Source organism: Tenrec ecaudatus, chromosome 13, assembly GCF_050624435.1.
Source record: "Tenrec ecaudatus isolate mTenEca1 chromosome 13, mTenEca1.hap1, whole genome shotgun sequence".
In the NCBI taxonomy this organism is placed as follows: Eukaryota; Metazoa; Chordata; class Mammalia; order Afrosoricida; family Tenrecidae; genus Tenrec; species Tenrec ecaudatus.
In genome coordinates this window covers 37,574,580-37,595,822 of record NC_134542.1, presented here as the reverse complement: position 1 = coordinate 37,595,822, position 21,243 = coordinate 37,574,580, and the positions used below count along the sequence as shown (strand labels likewise).

The 21,243-nt window shown below is 44.5% G+C and overlaps 1 protein-coding gene and 1 pseudogene across 3 annotated transcripts in view; one reads left to right on the top strand and one right to left on the bottom strand.

Moving 5' to 3' along the window:
* CASP8 (caspase 8) overlaps nucleotides 1–21,243 on the top strand; it is a 44,689-nt gene that overhangs the window by 10,230 nt on the left and 13,216 nt on the right. For all 3 annotated transcript variants that reach the window (XM_075529010.1, XM_075529008.1, XM_075529009.1), the window contains exon 2: nucleotides 10,406–10,736. In XM_075529010.1, the coding sequence (XP_075385125.1) occupies nucleotides 10,432–10,736 (305 nt within the window). In that variant the 5' untranslated portion in view covers nucleotides 10,406–10,431. The remainder of the gene's footprint in view (nucleotides 1–10,405; nucleotides 10,737–21,243) is intronic.
* LOC142424615 (small ribosomal subunit protein eS6-like) lies at nucleotides 1,576–2,318 on the bottom strand (annotated as a pseudogene).

Here is a 21,243-nt window from a genome sequence, read left to right as displayed (position 1 = left end):
AGGTCCAAAGTCTGTCTGCTATCTTAATATTTAATATATAAATATATGTACATTGGCCTCTATCCCTTTCATTATAAATTAATATATTTACATATACACATGCCTCTAGCTATACCTCTATAAAAAGCTTTTGCCTCCTATTTATTTCCTCTATTCCTTTCACGTTCCTCCTGTCTCACTATCATGCTCACCCTCCATTCAGCTCTCAGTAATTCCTCGTGGATACATTGCACTGGTTCAAACCCCACCAGGCATTCTATGCCCTCCTTGCTATCAAATTTAGATCTCTTGTTGTTCCATTATCCCTGAGTTTGTTGACTCCCCGCTCCTACTCCCCTTCCCCTCCTTTCCCATGTGCCCACCTGCAACTGCCAATCCCATTGTTTTTTCCTCGGAGTTGTTTGTCCTGCCTATCTTATATAGGTAGACCTAGGGCAAAAGAAAAACAAAAAACAAAACAAGAAAAAACACAATAGATAGTTCCAGATCTGTCTGCTGAACCTTCTGTATATTTTCCAATCAAGTCTGATGAGGTAACAAGCCTTGTCCCCCAAGTCATAAGTCTATTTCAGGATTCCTAAGGAACTAATCAGAAGTGTAATGGATTGTGCTCAGGTTAACTAGAGAAACAAATGCAGAGAAATTCTTATATGTGTAAGAGAGTTTTATATCCAAGAGAATTGTATAATAAGAGAACATCCCAGCCCAGTCCAGATCAAGTCCATAAGTCTGATATTAGCCCATATGCCCAATACCAGTCCATAAATACTTCTTCAGACTCAAGCAACACATGCAATGACACCGAAAGCAGGAAGCTCACAGGCCAGTGAGTGGAAAGTCTTATGGATCCAGTGGCAGTGGAAGCATCTCAGTGCTGGTGTGAGTCTCCACGTGGCTCCTCTAGCTCCAGGGTTGTGGCTCTATCAGTATAGCTCCATGTGGTTTGTTATCAGGAATGTCTCACACAGAGAGTATGTCTGGCCTCCAGTGAGCTATTTACCTCCATTGTACTTCCAAATGAGATCATCAAGCTCCAACCTGATTGAGAGGCTAGACTCCACCCCTGTGCTCAAGTTGACAGTAGATACGTAATTGCCACATGGAGATTTGCACTTTAAAAGTCATCCTAAATGTTATTGGGGATTGACTATAAAAATAGTGGTCCATCAAGAAGGAAGGAGAGAGAGTGGTTCACATCCTGGCCTACCAAGCCCCGAGGATGATATTCCTGCTCAGAGCAGACAACGCACTGAGAGGACCAGAGGGCTGGTCTCACCATGAGACACAACGTCCCTCACTTACCCGTAGCATTACAGGGGACAACAGTGGAGTCACGGTGTGGGGATTGTGCTCAATTTGACCTCATCACACCGGAGTGAAACATGAAGGGTGTGCAACAGAGCAGCAAGGGGAGCAAAGCAATGAAGTCGCAGGGGGATACCAAAAATAGACTTTGGAGTCAGTGTGTGGCACCCCATTAGACTCGACTGGAAAACACTCTTAAAGTAAACAAACATACCTAGAACTTAAAAAAAAATTTTTTTATTGAGATGAGCTTCTTTATTCAAGGCTCTTTTATTTTTGACTGGACTCAGACTTGGAGGCGGAAGCCCTCAGCGAGGCCAGCCTCCATCTCTTGGCAGTCTGTTCCTGTTTCTCTTTGGCCTCCTTCATTCTCTTGGCCAAAAGCTTGGCATGTTCACGGCCTCCTCCTTGTTCTTCTGGGCACGCTGCTTCTTCAGGGCAATGCGCCAGCGCTTGTGCTGCGGGACGGTGGAGTCACAGACGCTGAATGTTGGGCACGTTGGTCCTGGGTTTCTTGCCCTCTTTGTTCAGGGGCTTTCTCACAACGTACTGGCGGACGTCATCTTCTGTAGAGAGATTGAGGAGTTTGCGGATTCTGCTGGCTCTTTGGGGATCCAGGCCACGAGGCACGTTTCTCTCAGTAAGTCCTGGGATATCTTTCTCCCCTTTCTTTACAATAACCAAGTTGAGAACGCTCAGATTGGCATCCACAATGCAGCCCAGACAGATTTGCGCTTCCTCTCCCCAGTTCTCCGTGGTCTGTAGCAGGAGCGCCCCTTACTCAGCAGCAGGTGATCACAGCCGTGGGTCAAGACACTTTGCTTCATGGGAATACCTTGCTTGTCATTCCCGCCGCTGATGCGGACAACATAGCCCTTCCATTCATCGCCCAGCACCTCGGCGGCAACTTCCGTGGCCATTCGCTTCTCATAAAAGGTGCGAAGTTTGCGTTCATCGTCTACTTCAATGAGTTTCTGGCAGCCAGTGGCTGGGAAGGAGATGTTCAGCTTCATGGTGAAGCAGCCAGTTGCCTCAGGGACGCCACGGAAAAGAGCATACCTGGAACTATTCATAGGCCTTTCTTTTTGTTGTTTTGGGGGTTATTTTTGATCGTCTTTTGTTGTTTTATTTTGTGCTTGTTGTCGTGTTTTTATGCTCATTTTTGTCTCTGCATGTCTATCTAGATGAGATCGGTGGGATAAACAATCCAGAGGAGAGAGCAGTGGGGTCGACGGTTCTAGGGGGACACAGGAGAGGGGGAGGCAGCGTAAAGGAAGTGGGGTGTCAGTCGACCCAGGGACAAGGGAACAATAAGTGATCTAAAATCAATGGCAAGGAGGGCATAGGATGCCTGGTGGGGCTTGACCATGAGCAATGTAGCCAAGAGGAATTACTGAAACCTGAATAAAAGACACACATGATAGTGGGACAAGAGGAAAGTAAAAGGAAATATTGGAAAGAACCAGGAGGCAAAGGACATTTATAGAGGTCTAAATACAGGCATGCACATATGTAAAGATATTTATATATAATGTTAGAGAGATAGATTTATGTGCATATACTTAAATGTTAAGTATTAAGGCAGCAGATGGACATTAGGCCTCTATTCAAGTACCCCTTTAATGCAAAAACACTTTGTTCTATAACCGACATTTTGTGATGCTCACCTTCCTGACATGATCCCTGAAGAAAAAATGGTGGTGAAAAAAGCTGATGGTGCCGCTGACTATCAAAAGATATAGCCCCTGGGGTCTTAACAGCTTGAAGATAAGCAAGAGCCATCTATCTGGGAAGCAACAAAGCCCACATGGAAGAAGCACATCAGCCTGTGTAATTATGAGGTGTTGATGAGATCAGATATCAGGCATCAAAGACCCAGAACAAAAAGTCATATCACTGTGAATGAGAAAGGGAGGGTGCTGTATAGCACCGATGAAACATACAACTTTCCTCTAGTTCTTTAATACTTCCTCCCCACTACTATCATGACCCCAATTCTACCTTACAAATTGGGCTAGACCAGAGCATGTACAGATAAGAGCTAGAAGCACAGGGACTCCAGAACAGGTAAACCCCTCAGGACCAATAATGAGTGTAGAGATACCAGAAAGGTAAGGGAAATTTGGGGGGAGAAAGGAGGAACAGATCACAATGATCTATATATAACCCACTCCTAGGGGAAAGGACAACAGAAAAGTGGGTGAAGGAAGCATCAGTGTGAGATGGAAAAAATTATAAATGATCAGGGATTCATGAAGAAGGGAGGGTTGGGAAGGGGGGGAAATGAGTTGATACCAAGGGCTCAAGTAGAAAGAAAATGTTTTGAAAATGATAATGGCAACATATGTACAAATGTGCTTGACACGATGGATGGATGTATGGATTGTGATAAGAGCTGTACGAGATCAAGTACTCCCTCAATGCAAGAAAACTTTCTTCTAATAACCTGGCATTCTGTGATACTCACCTTCCCAACATGATCACCAAAGACAAAGCGGGTGCATAAGCAAATGTGTGATCATGAAGTGTCAATGGGATCAGGTATCGGGCATCAAAGAACAAAAAATCCTATCATTGTGAATGAGGGGGAGTGCAGAGTGGAGACTTAAAGCCCATCTGTAGGCAACTGGACATCCCCTTACAGAAGGGTCTCAGGGAGGAGACAAGCCAACCAGGGTGCAGTATAGCACCGATGAAACATACAACTTACCTCTAGTTCTTTTTTTTTTTAATTTTATTTTTTCCTCTAGTTCTTTAATGCTTCCTCCCCTCACTATCATGATCCCAATTCTACCTTACAAATCCGCTAGACCAGAGGATTTGCATTGGTACAGATAAGAGTTGGAAACACAGCGAATCCAGGATAAATAAACCCCCTTAGGACTAATGAGAGTGAGATACCGGAAGGGGAAGGTGGGGGAGATAAGGGGAACCTATCACAATGATCTACATATAACCCCCTCCCTGGGGGACAGACACAGAAAAATGGGTGAAGGGAGACATTGGACAGTGTAAGACATGACAAAATAATAATAACTTATAGGGTTCGTGAGGGAGGGAGGGAGGGGAAAATAAGGAGCTGATACCAAGGGTTCAAGTAAAAAAATGTTTTGAGAATGATGATGGCAGCAAATGTACAAATGTGCTTGACACAATGGATGTGAACATGCATTATATGAGCCTTCAATTGTGGGGAGAGGACAGATGTTTACAGACATCCCTGGAGACAATCGCTGCTAGACTGGGCCTGCTCCCTGCTGCTGGGGACAATGGATTACTTCTCCCTGAAGCTTGCAACCATTAGCTTGGTTCCAGTAGGTGGGGTTTACACCCTACTGCTAATGGTTCTTATGGAGATCCAGCTGCCATCCTGACTCTAGGATCCACCCCTCATGCCACATGTGTACCCCCAATCCCTCCTCTTCCTATTGCATGGATACCCCTAGAACACCCCCTTCCATTACTGTATTATCTATAGCACAACCCCTTCCTCTTGTGTATGTCTTCCCCTGTAATTAGGGGGCTTGCATGTTCCCAGGGAATATAAAAGCCTTGGTCAGCATTAAAGATACTCTCGCTCTCTCCACGTGGACCACCAAGCGGGGCTGAGGTGAGCACCCTACCATGAATTGTGTCTGACTCCATTTATTTCAATATTTCTTTTCTATCTCTCATGCTCTCTATAACTTTATTATATAGTCTTTACTTATTATCGCTGTACAATTGTGCCTCCTGGACCCATAATGATGTGTTAGGGGCTGGCTTTCCCTGGCATCCAATAAAATGATTTTTTTTAAAAGAGAGCTGTATTAGACTCCAATAAAATGATTTAAAGTAAAAAATAAATAAATAATGGTCCATCGACATGACTAAATACAGAGACTAAAAATTATGTTGGAAAAGACAAAGACATTAATGTATACTTATATTAATGGAAAACCCATTTATGTTGTGTTTAACTCTGGGGAACAATGTACACGCATGATACCTTTGCTAGAAAAGACCATAATTATCATACGGTGCTTATCTTTAGATAGTCATTTTATTTTCATTTTTATCCTCCCTATATCTTCCAAACTGGATTCAATAAGCACTTTTTTTTTAATCAGAAAACTGAATAATGTTGGAGAAAGAAAAATAAGTTCTGCTGTCGTTTGATTTTTTAATGGATTTTTTTTCTGTAAACGGCATTTTAACTGACTTAAAAATTTAAGGATAGTGGGCCTAAAAGTACTTCTCAGGGTTGTTTCTAGTTCACATCCTTTGTAAAATATGAATAAAAATTAGATCGTTCAACAGAAAATTTCAATTTGCTGTCAGTACATTTAGAACGAGGCAATTGTGGCTCAGTGGTAGCACAGAGCCTGTTATCAAGGGACACCCAGGTTCGATTCCTGGCCAACATGCTTCATGCACAGCCACACCTTCTGTCCCTGGAAGCTTGGGTATTGCCATGACGCCGAGGAGGCTTCAGCACAGCTTCCAGACTAATGTGGACTTGACCATCTACTTTCAGCAATTGGCCAGCAAAGACCCTATGGATCAGAACAGGCTGAGTGTGTTGCGTGGCTAACAGTATCACGTGTGATTAAGTAAAGGCCGTGCTATAGCTCATTTTATACATAATCCTTCTCAGCATGGCTTTGTCACTCCCACCAATGATTGCGTGGGATTCCATACATGAGGTGCTGGTGGCAAAGCAAAGGGATCAGACAGCTGGCTAATAGTGTACATAGGTGCATGGGACTTTTCTGGGGAAAGGACCATGCAAACTAAGAAAAGGATTGTTTAGTTTGCCATCCTATTAAGCTTATCTTGATAATGAGCCACCCCAGAGGTGAAAAGAAGGGGCCTTAATACCACCACCAAGAAGAGCTGTGAGCGGAGCACATGCTTTGGACCTGGGATCCCCGTGCAGAGAACCTCCTAGATCGGGGAGACCCAGAGCCGTAACCCCAGAGATAACGCAAGATGGCGAACAGCAGAAACCGAGACGTGGCAGCAGCCAAATCTGGCAGGAGGTGGTGCAGTGAACTCCCTGGTTCAGGGAGGGAGAGAGCAAAGTGTCTTCTCTGTGTTTCTTGGCAGAGTGGGGCTGCTTCCAGACACTCGCTAGAGCTTGGTTTACCAACCCATGGAGCTGTTAGGTAGCTTAGCCTAGGGAATTGGAAAGTCCAATTACGCATGCCCAGGAGAGCCAGCAAAAGACAAAAGCTGGATTTTTTCTCTGGTGGGCTTGGATGGGCGTTACACCTGGAGCAGCCCACCTGGGCTGGGTGATTGCAATTCAGTCAATGGGATCGACCTGGGGTCGTTCACCACACCTCCTCCGGGAACCCTTAAAAGGCAGGGACCTGAAGGGAGAGGGTCTCTTGGGCTCTTGGTCTCTTGATCTTGTCTTGCTTGGGTGGTCTGGTGGTCTTCGTGGGAGGAGAGAGATCCTTGCGTGTCCCGGAGCAGTCTCTGCCAGGCCGCATGGTCAAAGGAATCCTATGGGTGCCGCGTAAAACCTGATGCTTCTTTGAACTTTCATTAAATTCACTTGGATCACGAGCCCGGCTTCGGCGTGAAATCTTTCTCGCGTGGAGCTCAGGACCGAGGCTGAGATTTAGGCCGGAGAGAGAAACCTAACAGAGCTAGGAAACTTCAACACTTGGCCAAGCATGGCAGAGGGCTAGTACCAAGAAAACCAAAGGACAGAGGGCCCAAGAGACTGAGAGCCTGTCTGTGGACAAGGCTGAGAAACTGCTTTTAAGGAAGAACTATATCCCAAGCATTTCTGATTTTCAACTGTAACCTGTGACTTCCCTAATAAACCCCATAGCTAGGTGCGTGGCCTGTGAATTGTGCGGCTCTTGTAATGAATAAGTTCAGAGGGAGAACTGTGGGAGGGGAGGTGGTGACAGAATAGGTGGAAAGGCTGAGTGAGGAGCTGTTTCTGACTGCCACCTCCTAAGCATGCCTCCCAGGACTGATCTTGGTTTTCCTTCTTCCTGGTACAGTTGGGTGAGGAGAGCTGGCATGGTCGTCGTTTTCCAGTAACTTATGCACAGGCTAGAAATATTTAAACTGCACAAAGGGCACAAGGGGTGCGGACAGGAATGAAAAGCCCATCTCACTTCTACTTCCACTCTGACGCCTCCCCCCAGGTCACCACAAGGCCTCCTTCCTCTCTCCAGAGGCAGCCATGGAGGAAGCGTACTCTATGTTTATTACAGACCCGTGAACACACACCTCGATGAACCATTTAAAAATAGAGACCACATATCCAGTCCCGCTGGTCTTCCCCTGCTGCTACTAGCTCGCTAGAGTCCCACCGACAATGACGCACATTTTACAGAGCTCCTAGGACACGGGAGAGACGAGTTGGCACTGAGTTCAGGGGATTTCTCTCTGCTCCTGCTGCGCCCTGCCACACCCTTGGCGCTGAGTTCAGGTTCACCCTCCTGGGCAGATAAGGAGACCTGGCGGTGACCTGGCGGTGCGCTCTTGGGTTGTACCCAACTAACTAGCACCCGACTTGGGAGCCCTGGGGACGCACTGGTTAGGAGCCAGGCTGCTAACAGCAAAGGTGCCCGCTCCCCCACCACCAGGGACCCAGAGGAAGGACTACTTGGTCTAGTATGTGTGATGCACAGCCGCCGCTAAGGCTCACGGAGCGGGAGGGGGGAGGGAGGGCGGGGGGGGGCCGGGAAGGGCTTGCTTCCGCAGGAGCGCGGTCCGGAGAGGGCCGGACGGCGGGCGGGGAAAGGGCGGGCTGCAGGCCAGCGGTGGGGGCCGCGCCGGCTGGGGATTTGCTGGCCGCCCGCTCAGTCCCGGCGCGGAAGCACCCGCCGCTCCCCATGCCCTCCTCCTCTGCCAGCATTTCGGACATCCTGCAAGGGATGCCTGTCGGCGTTCCCCTTGACCTTGAGGAAGGGCGCGTGCCCATCTCTGTGAAGTGACTGAACTCCAGCTTGATTGTTTTCAATGCAGACACCTGCCTGTGTGGCAGGGCCCTTCCCCGTGACCCGGCGAGGCCCCGGGACGTGGCGCGGTGTGGCACCCAGCCAGTGGGTTTCCGCTGGGGGAACCAGGAGCCCCTTCCGCGAAGGCGGCCCTCGGACGCGCACACCTAATAGGCTTGGGGAAATGTGACTGTTACAGACGAGGGAGAACATTTCGCCACAGTAGGGACTTTTGAGATTAGAGAGAGTTCACATTTAGACTCTGTATTAAGCCCGACCAAACCCAGGGCCAGGCATGCTCAGGCACTAGTGATCCTATAGGACAGAGTAGAATTGCTCCTTAGGATTTCCAAGCAATTTGGGGGCAGCTGCGGTTAGCAGCCCAACTCTTAACCCAGGACACCACCAGGACTCCTTACCTACTAACAATGTTTGTTAAAACATCACCGACCCCACTAATCTGTGAATGGCCTCCCAAAATGGAAAATTCCGATTGAACTTAATCATGCATGTCAAGTCCAAGTTTCAACTGTTAGTGTGGTTCCTGTGATAGACGACTTGTTCAGATGTGCAAATACACACACACACATATGCACAAGATATAGTAATAATACAGCAATCAGATAAAAGGCTAATCTCCACAATTTGTAGAAAACTACATCCTAATAAGAAAAATACAAATGACCCAATCAAAAATGACCACAAGACAGGAATAGACAATTTACCATATATGCAAGGAGGCTCCCTGAAGGGTACTGTCCCCTTTTATCTGACCAAACCTCTCTGTACACCAGCATCATTTCTGCAGTGCCAGTAGATCCACCATTAACAATGGGCTGCTACATCGGGGATTGCCTGTACCAACAAGACCAGTACAGTACTTGGAAGAATGTAGGTTCCAGATCTAAGTGTTTCCCCTTAATAGGCCTCCTCTGAGCATCTCCAAATGCAGCCATGTCATAGAACCAGAGCTTGAGGGTCTGGGCTGGGGGACTACATGGAATTCTCTCTAAGAACAGCCACCATCAGTCTAATGGAAGTGTGTGACAAAGTAGGTAGTTAATCCCCAAAACCATTTTGCCACTGAGTTTATTATGACTCATAGAGATGGATTTGCATTGGTGACCTGTGGTTAGCAGCTCAATGCTCATCCATACAGTGCCCCTAGTGGCTCCTTTAGGTATTGCAAGCTCCCCCTATATTTTGTTCCTGGGCAATGCTTCCTTTCCTAAGGTTGACCAAAGTGACCATCTGGCCCTTTTAAGTTAAAAATAAAATGCTCTAAGTGAAGGTCGTGGCAATAGTTTATCAGAATACCTATGCCGTTGGGTACCTTCCCACTAGACCCAAGGTCCTAGTGCTACCGGTGAAAATGCCATTTTACAGAATGAAATCAATTTTTAAAAATCAAATGAATTCACTTTTCTCACTTCATAATTGTTTTGTTTTCTGATGCAAACAATGCTTACTGAATTCAACTTGGAAGACCCAGAAAAGATAAAAGCTGGAAAGAAAAATGACCACGTGAAGATCAACACAAATTGATATTTACCGCCTTTTCTGGCAAAGGTTTTAGGCATGAATATTGTTCCCCATAGTTGAACACAACACACATTGACATTCTGTTCATAGTATAAGTGTATATTAGTGTCTTTATCTGTCTTCTCCAGCATGTTCTTTAATCTCCATGAGATATTTAGTATTTAGTCATGTGGATGGTCCATCCACTTTAAGTGCAAGGAGCCAAGTCTACACAGGTTTAACTTCAATATCAAATGACTGGTGATTTTTATTAAATAGACTGTATTTGTGAATACTTATCTTTCATTTTATGTAGTTGAACCAAATGGAGAAAAAAAAGTGACCCTGAAAATATAATTACAGCTTAGGAAATTTATGCAGGCAATTCTACTCTGTCCTATAGTATTGTGATAGGGTCAATCTAGGTTGGAATTGACTTGATGGCACCAATACCAAATAGGAGGTACTTGAGAGGACAAATTGTCTTGTTTCCCTCATTGGGTGTGTACAGCCCCTGCCCCTGTTTCCACAGTAACATGTCTAGCAGATAGTTGATGCCATATCTTGTGATGAGGAAGACTCCATACGTGGTATGTTCTTCCTTCCCATCTGAATATTGTGTTTTGACCTAGGTTGCAACTGGACTCTCTTGACAAGGATGGATTTGGAAAATCTTCTGTATCAGATTGCACAACAACTGGACAATCCCAAACTGGCATCCCTCAAATTCTTGAGCCTGGACCACATCCCCCAGAGAAAGCTGGAGTCCATTCAGGAACCTTTGGACTTCTTCTTGACCCTCAAGGAAAAGGGAATGTTGGCGAAGGACAATCTGTCCTTCTTGAAGGAGCTGCTTTTCCATAGTCAGAGTCTAAATCTGCTGATCAAGTTCCTGAACGTCAGTAAGGAGGAGATGGCAAAAGAGCTTCAGATTCCAGGCAAGGCCCAGATTGATCCCTACAGGTAAGTAGAACTGCTATAGTGAGTTAAATGCACACCAGCTGAGCACTCTCTGTGTGGGTGACTTTGGAGACTCTGGGAAGATGTCCTACCTGGGAGAGATTTAGAAATTTGGGGGCCCCAAATATCAGCAATGGCCCCGGATGGTGTAAATAGTTTGTGCTCAACTACTAACGTGAAGGCTGATGGTTCGAATATACCCAAAGATGCTTTGGAAGAAACGCCTGGTGATTTACTGCTGAAACATGGTATGGCCATGAGTTAGAACTGGCCTCTCCACAACAGGTTTCATTAATGCCATGATCCTTCCAGTGTCAGAGACCCGAGGGCTGAGCATATCTATCCCTTTTCATATATCTCACTACAAAGGTTTGACCATTCTGTTTTTAAATGCCAAACGAGCTCTTTGGGATGTTGCTGGGAGGTGCTGTCGAGTAGGTGCCGCCTTACAGCGACCCCGTGCACAGCAAAATACGACCCTGACCGCGCCTGCACAGTCCTCACAACGCTCCTATGCGTGAGCCTATTGTTGCAGCCACTGGGTAAATCTCCTCTTTCACTCTCTCCACTTTCCCAAGCACGATGTCCTTCCCCAGGGACTGGGCTCCCCTAAGAACATGTCCAAAGTACGTGAGACAGAGTCTTGCTGTCCTTGCCCGTAAGGAGTCACCTGGCTGTACTTCTTCCAAGATAGACTTATTGGTTCTTTTGGCAGTCCATGGTCCTTTCAATATTCTTTGCCAACACCATTGCTCAAATGCATGGATTTTTCTTAAATTTTCCTAATTCAATGTCCACTTTTCACATGCATGTGGCGGCAATTGAAAACACCCAAGCTTGGGTCAGGTACATTTTTGGCCTCCAAGTAAGGTCCTTGTCTTTCAGCAGTCTAAAGAGGTCTTGTGTAGCAGATTTACCCAGCAAAGCATTTTTTAATCTCTTGACTGCTGCTTCCATGAGCATTGGTTGTGGATCTAAGTAAGACGGAATCCTTGACAACTTCAACCGTTTTTCCCATTTTTCATGATGTTCCCTGTTGGTCCAGTCGTGAGGATTATAGTTTTCTTTATGTTTAGTTGTAATCTATATCAAAGGCTGAAATCCTTCGTCGTCATCAGTCAAGTCCTTCAAGTCCTCCTCACTTCCAGCAAGTAAGGTTATGTCATCTGCATATCATAGGTTGTTAAAAAAAAAGCCTTCCTCCCATCCTAATGCCACATTCTTCATGAAATCCAGTTTCTCTGATTATCTACTCAGGATACAGATTGAATAAGGTGGGTGAGAGGCTATAACCTTGAGGCACACCTTTCCTGGTCTCAAACCATGCAGCATCCCCTTGTTCTGTTCACACAAATACCTCTTGATCCATGCACGAGTTTCCCGTGAGCACAATGAAGTGTTCTGGAATGCTCCGTCTTCTCAAGACTATCCACAGTTTGTTGTAATCCACACAGTTGAATGGTTGGCATAGCCAAAGAAAACACAATTAAACATCTTTCTGGATGCTCTGCCTTCAGCCAAGATCCATCTGACATCAGCAATGATACCCCTTGTGCCAGGGCCTCTTCTGAATCCAGCCTGAACCTCGGGCAGCTCCCTGTCAATGTACTGCTGCAACTGTTGTTGGATGATCCCCAGCAGAATTTTACATCAACTCGTTATTTATGGCACTGCTCCGTCATTTGAGCATTCTGTTGGCTCATATTCCTTGAAAATGAGTACAAATTGTCTTGCAAATTCCCTGGTCTAGATGAGTGAATGCTTCCAGTGCTTCATCAGCCTGTTGGGACATTTCAATTAGTATTCTGTCAATTCCTGGAGCCTGGTTTTTGGCTAATGCGTTCAGTGCAGCTTATACTTCCTTCGATACCATTGCTCCTTGCTCACCTGCTAATTCTTGAAATGGGGAAATGTCGATGACTTCCGTTTTGGTGCAGTGACTCTGTGTTCTCTGCATCTTCTCTTGATGCTTCCTGCATCATTCATTATTTTGTCCATAGACTTGTTTTAGTACTTAGCTCAAGGCTTGGATGTTGTCCTTAGTTCTTGTTCAGATATGCTGAGCATGCTTTTCCTTTTTGGCTTTCTAACTCTAGTACTTTGCACATTTTATTATAATATTCTTACTTTCTCTTTTTGAACTGCCCTTTGAAATATTCTGTTCAACTCTTTGACTTCATCATTTCTTCCATTTGCCTTAGCTATTCTATGACTATGAGCAAGTTTTACAGTCTCTTGACATCCATGATTATTTTTCTTTCCTATTTTTCAAATTACCTTTTGTTTCTAATTTTTGTATTCTAGTAAAAAAATCAATGCATCCTGATTGCATGTTTGATCAGTTTTAGACTAAAGATGTTGGTGGAATTCTCCAATTTCTGTATCTCTACTAGCTTTAGTGGTTGGCGCATAAATTTGAATAATAGTTGTACTGACTGGAATTCCTGGTATGTGGCTAGCCATTAAGGAACCTCGGATAGCATTGTAGTTCAGGACAAACCTTGAAGTCTCCCTTTTGGTGATGAATGCTGCACCATTTCTCATGATCGTGTCCTTCCTGGCATAGCAAACCTTGGACTTTTCTGCACGAGCCCATTTCGGCTCACTAATGCATAGAACATCAACCTTTATGCATTCCATTTCACTTTCAATAACTTCCAATTTTCTTAGGTTCTTATTTTGGACATTCTAAATTCCTATTGTTAATTGAGGTTTGCAGCTGTTTCTTCTCATTTGAAGTTGTGCCCTATCAGCAAATAAAGGTCCCGAAGGCCTGACTCCCGCAGGCTTTACGCCATCCACATTATTCTGGTCCGCTCTGCTTTGAGAAGGCAGCTCTTTCTCAAAGCATGTTATGAGTGCCTTCCAACCTGAGACAGATGTCCGTCTTCTGGCACTCTCTCTTCCAGTGTTTTGCATCTATTCATTAGGTTTTCAGTGATGCACTGACAATGTTTCAGTGCTATCCATACAATTTTCAGTGGCTAATTCTTCAGAAGTGGACAGCCTACTCCTTCATAGTCTGCGCTTAGTCTGGACGCTCCGCTGAAACGTGCCCACGTTGGTTGAGCCTGCTGGCATGTGAAATCTCAGTGACAATAGCTTTAGCATTACAGCCACACAAACCACCACAACGCAACAAACTGACAGCTAAGTGGTGGATATTTGGGATAACATTCCTTTAATGGAATTATCAGACCCTTAAAAGGAATTTATTCACCAAGACCCCAACAACAGCTGCTAGAAAAGCTCAAGGGCCTCATTCTGAGATCTCATCATCTTCTAGATCTATCTTGGTCTTCAAGTCATCTTAATTCATAGCAATCCTATAGAACTGCCCCTGTGGGGTTCTGAGTCTGTAAATCTGTATGGATGTAGGAAGCCTCGTCTTTCTCCCATGGAGTGGCGGGAAGTCTTAAACTGCTGACCTTGTAGTTAGCAGGTCAAGGTGTAACCCATTAAGGCGCCCGGGCTCCCTCTATTATCAACGTGGCCTTCTGAAAATTCCACTTTGTCTGCCACATGAGCTAGGCTGAGGCAAACCACCAGACCAGACAATGACATGAACTTTTCTGTTGGAGGACCAAGAGTTCCCAACCAGGGCAAGATCTAGCAAACTCTTTAACACATTATAGAGTGGGGATAAAAGGAGCAGTGTGATCACAACCAGTAGCTTGTTCATTGTTGTTGAACATTAGCCAGTAGGTAAAGAAAATGCTTGTGTGGTCACCTTCCATGTGTAAGAAATGAGCTTGCTTGCAAATGGAAGTAAGCAGACAGAGCAAGACACTTTACTTTCAAAGTGTAATTGCTACCTATAAAATACATATCTGATAAATGGCCCAGATTTATTAGTAGACAATGATCGTACAAGAAAGCTAGTAAGTTTCAATTATGAGGAAAGTGAACAAGGTAAATTACCTTGAAATTAGGTATTTAGTATTATATTTTTTGTTGGAAAATTTTTAATAAAAGACCTTGCAATAAAGTTAAAAAGGGTCATAGTAGCTTTTGATTTGGACCCAATCTTGGCCAAATTAAGAACGCCTTAGAGAAATGTATCAAGGATAACATTTTGTAACGTGTGCTTCTATACAATTTTTATTTTCAGAATTTAATTGTTCAATTTAATTTTGATGTTAACATGTTGGGGTATTGACATTATTTTCCTTTATACCTATAGTAATGAAAGATTTGCTGACTTACAAAATACCTCTTTGTTCATCCATTCAACAAGCCTATCCCAAGGCCAGCATCTGCCAAGAAACCGTAATACTTACACCTGGATGAGCAAATGGTTGGCCCGATTAACCAAGAGGTTGACAGCTTGAATCCACCCATTGGGCGTGTGGGAGAAAGGTCTGGCAACCTGCTCCCCTAAAGGTCATAGCCAAGAGAATCCTATGGAGAAGTTAGTTTACTTTGTGACACTTGGAGTCACCATGAGCCAGGATCAACTCAATGGTAAAATGGTTTACCACCTACTGCATCATATGTACCAAATATTGGTTTAAGTCTTTGATTCATTTAATGTTTATTAATTTAATCCTTACCACCTCCCTAAAATGTAGATAAACTATCAACCTTCAGACCTCAGGTGATGAGAAAAAAAAAACAAAAGTGTGACATGTATACAGTCACACGCTTGTTTCTCTGCAGCCAGTATTCCACCCCCGGCAGTTCTAGGAGGCAGGCACTAAAATCCTGAGCCCCAGAGTCCCCTGGTTTCCAAATGTTTCTTTATTTTGGGTTTGTATGTTTTCTTCGAGTTTTGTTTGTTCACAGGAGAGCGTGTCTCAGAGGTGTTAATGTCAATGGAGGTCACCCTCCTGAAGCTGTATTATACAGGATTTTCTGGTTTTTGGGTAGATGAAACCTAGGATTGATGTACCTGTAGGGACAGCAAGTAGAATAGGGGTTTGGTAAGGTGGGGAGCAAAGGGGAGATGATGTCAGAGTCCATGCAAAAAAGAATATTTGGAAACAGATTGTGGTAGCAATTGTACACTCTACTTGATGTGACTGAAATATGGAATGAAATGATGTATGTATTAAATCCCAACTAATAATAATAAAAGAAATCCTGAACTATCCCACTCTTAACAGAATTGAAAGCTTGAACAATCTGGCCTTTCACTTGATTTTGGTCAAATTAAACTTGTTATTTTGCCCTTCATCATAAAATAAAAACTTGTTCTCATTCTTATAATGGACTTTTTGAAAGAACACTCTTAAAATGCAAAGTGGACCATCATTCCCCTAACTGAAACTTGTCAGCATCCCTCTCCCCTGCCATTCCATTCCATAGTAAGGTCAAACTTCGGTTCTAGAATCGAAGAAGCTTGGTGAACTGAGCCTAGCCAACCTGCCCACCTCCCTCTCCCACTGCTTCTCCACTCCCTCTGCTCGATCTCCTCAGCACACCCTCGTCCAGCCCCTATAGTCTTCCCCACACCAAAGAGGCTGAGTGTCCACACATCAGCAACCCTTCCCATGGTCATCTGGGGACACCCATGCAGCTAGTGGTGGATCCAGCTGGTTCGTACCGGTTTGGCAGAACCAATACTTAATTTGTTGTTGAGTTGACAAGCCAGTTGTTTACAAGGCACTTGTCATCATGGTTCTCTCCAACGTGGGTGGCTGCATCTGGGAATCACAAATGTACATCCCTTTTTAACATTCATCTACGCAACAGCGTATTCCAAGCGCCCGTAGTAAGGTTCATTCCGTCCATAGTTATAAAAAATCAGATGGAACTCTGCTTGTAGCAAAAGCGAAGAATAGTGCAAGTGAGGACACCAATCGAGAAGCAATGTGGAAATATCTTAAATAACACTTTCATTGTTTTCTGACAGGCATTATATAATGTTTTTTACTAATATTTTAAACCTCTCCTAACATATTCTTTCCTTGAGTACCTCGTTTATTGTTCTTATTTAAGTATTAACTGTTTGCATTAATAAACTACCTTTTGGTATATCGTTTTTTGGTACTTAAACTGCTCATTAAGACAGAGACTTGGCTGTCAGATTATTGGAGTCCGACCACTGCATTCAAGCCACTAGGAATCAGCTCCAGCATTGTCTTGCTGTGTCCTCAGGCTGCATCCTCCCCTTCCCTGGGCTTTGGCACCAGCCCAAGGATGACACAGAGGAGCATGACAACTGTCTGTTGACCAAACGGAGGGAGCTCTGGTGGCACAGTGGCTACGTGCTTGATGGCTCACCCAAAGATCAGCAATTGGAGCCTGCCAGCCGCAATGGGAGAGGATGCTGTGGCAGTCCGCTTCCCCAAATACGACAGGGCTGGAGACTCCATGGGGCGCTCCTACTCTGCCCGATGCCACATCATTATGAATTGGTGTCAACTTGAGGACAATGAGTTTGGGGGGTTGTTTGTTTTGTAACTTATTTGTTTGTTTGCCAAACTGAGTTCCCGGATAGCTGGGTCCATGATCTTTTAATTTTTCCATAAACCCAGGGGACTGTGGGGCTCAGGATTTTAGCGTCCTAGCATTCCATGGCACCTGGCCTGGGTTCCTGGATTCCCCCAGACACCCTAGTCCAATTGTGCCCACCCACTGCATGCTTCCACTAAAGACCCTCCCCACCTAATGGTCCCCAGTTTCTCCTCTCCCCACCCGGAGGTCACCCCTACCACCCCTCCCCACAAGAGATGTGCACCTATGTTCTCCTAAACTTGACCAGTCTCTCTCCCCTGTCCTGCGCTGCCTTCCCATCAGCTCTCTGTCAGGGCCGCCTCCCTCTCAAGGGACCTCATCCCAGATCCGCACAGCTACCTCTCAGCAGACAGCATCCTCCCCCTCCCCCATCCATTCCTTCCCAGCTGTCGTAAGGTGCCCTCTGGCCAAGTGACCTACACTCTACTTACCTGGAGCAGATGATGACTGGTTCATCGACGCTGCTCTGGCTCTTTACCCGGCTGTCTGGTCCCCAGCCGAAGTCTGGACGCCTTGCCAGCTTGTCCCAATTCTCTCATTGATGATCCTGATAATTTTGGCTTTTACATTTAAGTCTTTGATCCACCTTGAGTTGGTTTTTGTGCATGGAGTAAGATATGGGTGTTGTTTCATTCTTATTCTTAAAAAAATCATTTTATTGGGGACTTTTACAGATCTTATAACATTCCACACATCAATAGTATCAAGCATATTTGTACATATGTTGCTATCATCATTTTCTAAACATATACTTTCTATTTGAACCCTTGACATCAGCTTCTCTTTTTTCTCCTTCTTCCCCCCCCCTTATGACTCCTTGATATATTTAAAATTATTATTGTTTTCATATTTTACATTGACCTATGTCTCCCTTCACCCACATATCTGTTGTTTATCCCCCTGGGGTGGTGGTGGTTATGTGTCAATCATTGCAAATGAACCCCCCTACCTCCCCCCCCCTTCCCCTCCTGGTATCGCTACTTCTACTTCTGTTCTGAGGAGTTTATCTGACCTGGATTCTGTATGTCTCAAGCTCTATCTGTACCAGTGCACATGCTCCAGTTTAGCCAGAACTGAAGGGCAGGACAGGTCATGATAGTGACCTTTTAATTCAATCTTTTGTTTTCTTTTTGTTTTGACTCTATTATTGTTATTTTGCCTACCTATATAAGATCGGCATGGGAAAGCCTAAAAAGAAAGCAATGGGACCTATGGTTCCAGGGGGACTTGTGGAAAGGAGGAGGCGGGGTGAGGAGTGGTGAGCAAGCAATGCTATAGACAGAGGAACAACAAAGGAATTAAAACCAACAACAAGGAGGATGTAGAGATCCTGGGGGTGTTGGAGCAACAGCAATCTAGCTGAGAGGAATAACTAAGAGGCAGAAGAAGGGTGAGCATGATGGTGGGGCAGGAGGAAGGTAAAAGGAAACAGAAAATATATAGGAAGCAAAGCTACGGAGAGAAGTATAAACATAGGTGTTCACTTATGTAAACATATTAATTTATTAAAATAGAGGTATTGGCATATGTAAATATATTTATATGGCAATACATTGAGGAAGTGGATGGACTTTGGACCTCTGCTCAAGCAGAATGCAAGAACACTCCTGGCATCTGTGATGCCTGCCCACCCTCCCATCACGATTGCTGAAGAAAAATGTGTGCATAAGCAAATGTGGTGAAGAAAGCTGATGGTGCCCGGCTAGCAAAAGATATTGCCTCTGGGGTCTTAAAGGGTTGAAGGTAAACAAGCGACCATCTAGCAGAGAAGCAACAAAGCCCACATGGAAGAAGCACACCAGCCTGTGTGATCATGAGGTGTCAATGGAATCGGGTAACAAGCACTAGAAGACCCAAAACAACAACAAAAACATTGTTCAGAATGAGAGAGATTGGAGCAGAGACCAAAAACCCATCTGTAGACAGTAGGACATCCTCTCACAGAAGGGTCACAAGGAATGGATGAGTCAACCAGGGTGCAGTATAGCACTAATGAAACACCGCAAATTCTCTGATTCTTTGAGGCTTCCTCACCCCCCACTATCAGGACCCCAATCCTGCCTTTCAGTTCGAGCTAGACTGAAGCATGTTTCATTCTTCTGCAAGTGGATACCCAGCTTTTCCAACACCATTTAATGAAGAGGGCATCTGCTTCCCATTTAATGTTTTTTGGACTGTCAGGATCAGTTGTCTGAATGTGGATGTTTTTGTTTCTGGGTTTTCTGTCCAGATCCACTGGAACAAATATTTGTCATTATACCTGGATGAGGCTGTTTTGACAACTGTGGCTGTTATAGTAGGTTTTGCGGTCAGGTAGTGCAAGACCACTTACTCTGTTCTTCTTTTGGAGGAGTTCTTTGCCTATCCTGGCCTTCTTCCCTTTCCATATGAAGTTGGTAATACGTTTCTCCATTCCATTTTTTAAAAGAATGATGCTGGAATGTGGATTGGGCTTGCATTGAGATTGCTTGAGGTAGAATTGACATTATCACACTATTGAGTTGTCCAATCCACAAACATGGAATATGCTTCCATTTGTGTATGTGTTAATCTGGGTAGACTAGAGAAACAAATCCAGGGAGACTCATATGTGTATAAGAAAGAGCTTTATATCAAAGGGCAATTGTATATTGAGAAAACATCCCAGCCCAGATCAAGTGCATAGGTATGATATTAGCTCATCTGTTCAATACTAGTCCATAAATTCCTCTTTAGACCCACACAGTCATACAATCATGCCAAAGGCAGGAAGATCACAGGCCAGTGGGTGGAAAGTCTTGTAGATCCACTGTCAGTGGAAGCATCTCAGCGCTGGTGTGGGTCTCCACTTGATTCCTCTAGCTCCAGGACTCTGGCTCCATCAGTGTGTCTTCATATGGCTTGTCCACAGGAAGATGAAGCAGAGAGAATGTGTCCCACCTCAGGGAGGAAGACAGGCGTTCCCGGGATCCTGACAAGGTTATGCCCACACAGAGGCCTCATTGGCTATGATCTGATTGACAGACTAGACTCCACCCCTTCACTCAAGTTGACAGTAGATTATGTAACTGCCACAGACCACTCCTTGTCAACTTGACACTTTTATAGAACTCTTTAGCCATATATAATTTTTAAACAAAACAATAATAAAAGCATACCTGTACCTAACATGATAAAACTAAAATGCATACAATTCATATGGATCAGCCTCATTTAAACATAATATTCTGTAAGTGAACAAAACAAAAATATTCTATGTCTAACAATTGCAGTTAAGTGAACATCAACACCATCATCCTATAATCCTATGAATCTATTCCCCCACCTATGAAAATTTGTAAGCCATTTTGGGTATCCAATTTTTATCCTGCTCTCTTACATCAACCCAGGGCTCTGAGGAGAAAATCACATTCTTTAATGTGAAGAATCTTCATTCTAGTTGGAAACTTGTGAGTCTGCATCCATAAGCAAAATCAAGTCAGGACAGGCCATCCATAAAGTCGGCAGCAATATGCACTAGTTCATAGGCTCAATAATCTTTTCTTCATCTGGTTGGGTTGTGGTCAACTCTATATGGGCCATCTTTTACCCTCACCAGTGAGTCCATTGGCTGCCTTGCCTTTCAACCATGTGCCCCATCACAAATTCTCAACAACCCTAGACCCCCTGTTCTAGGTAATGAACTTCAGACCAGTCAACCTGCTCTTGTCTTCTCCTCTAGTCCCTGTGAACCAGGTGACCAGTGTAAATGGCGTCCCGCCTCCAGGAAGGAAGGCAGTTGTTCCCCGAATCCTCAGGAGAAGGCCATGCCCACACCAAGGCCTCATTGGCTGTGACCTGATTGCCAGGCCAGACGCCACCCCTCCACTCAAGTGGCAGTAGAATATGTAATTGTGTAGATCCCTTTTGGTTTCTTGTAGTAATATTCTGTAGTATTCTTTGTACAAGTCTTTTGATTCTTTTTGTTAGGTTTATTCCTAGGTATTTCTGCTTTTGCATAGCTATTGTGAATGGTACTGATATCTTGATACATTTTTCTCTATTCCCATCACTGGTCTATAGGAATCCAATT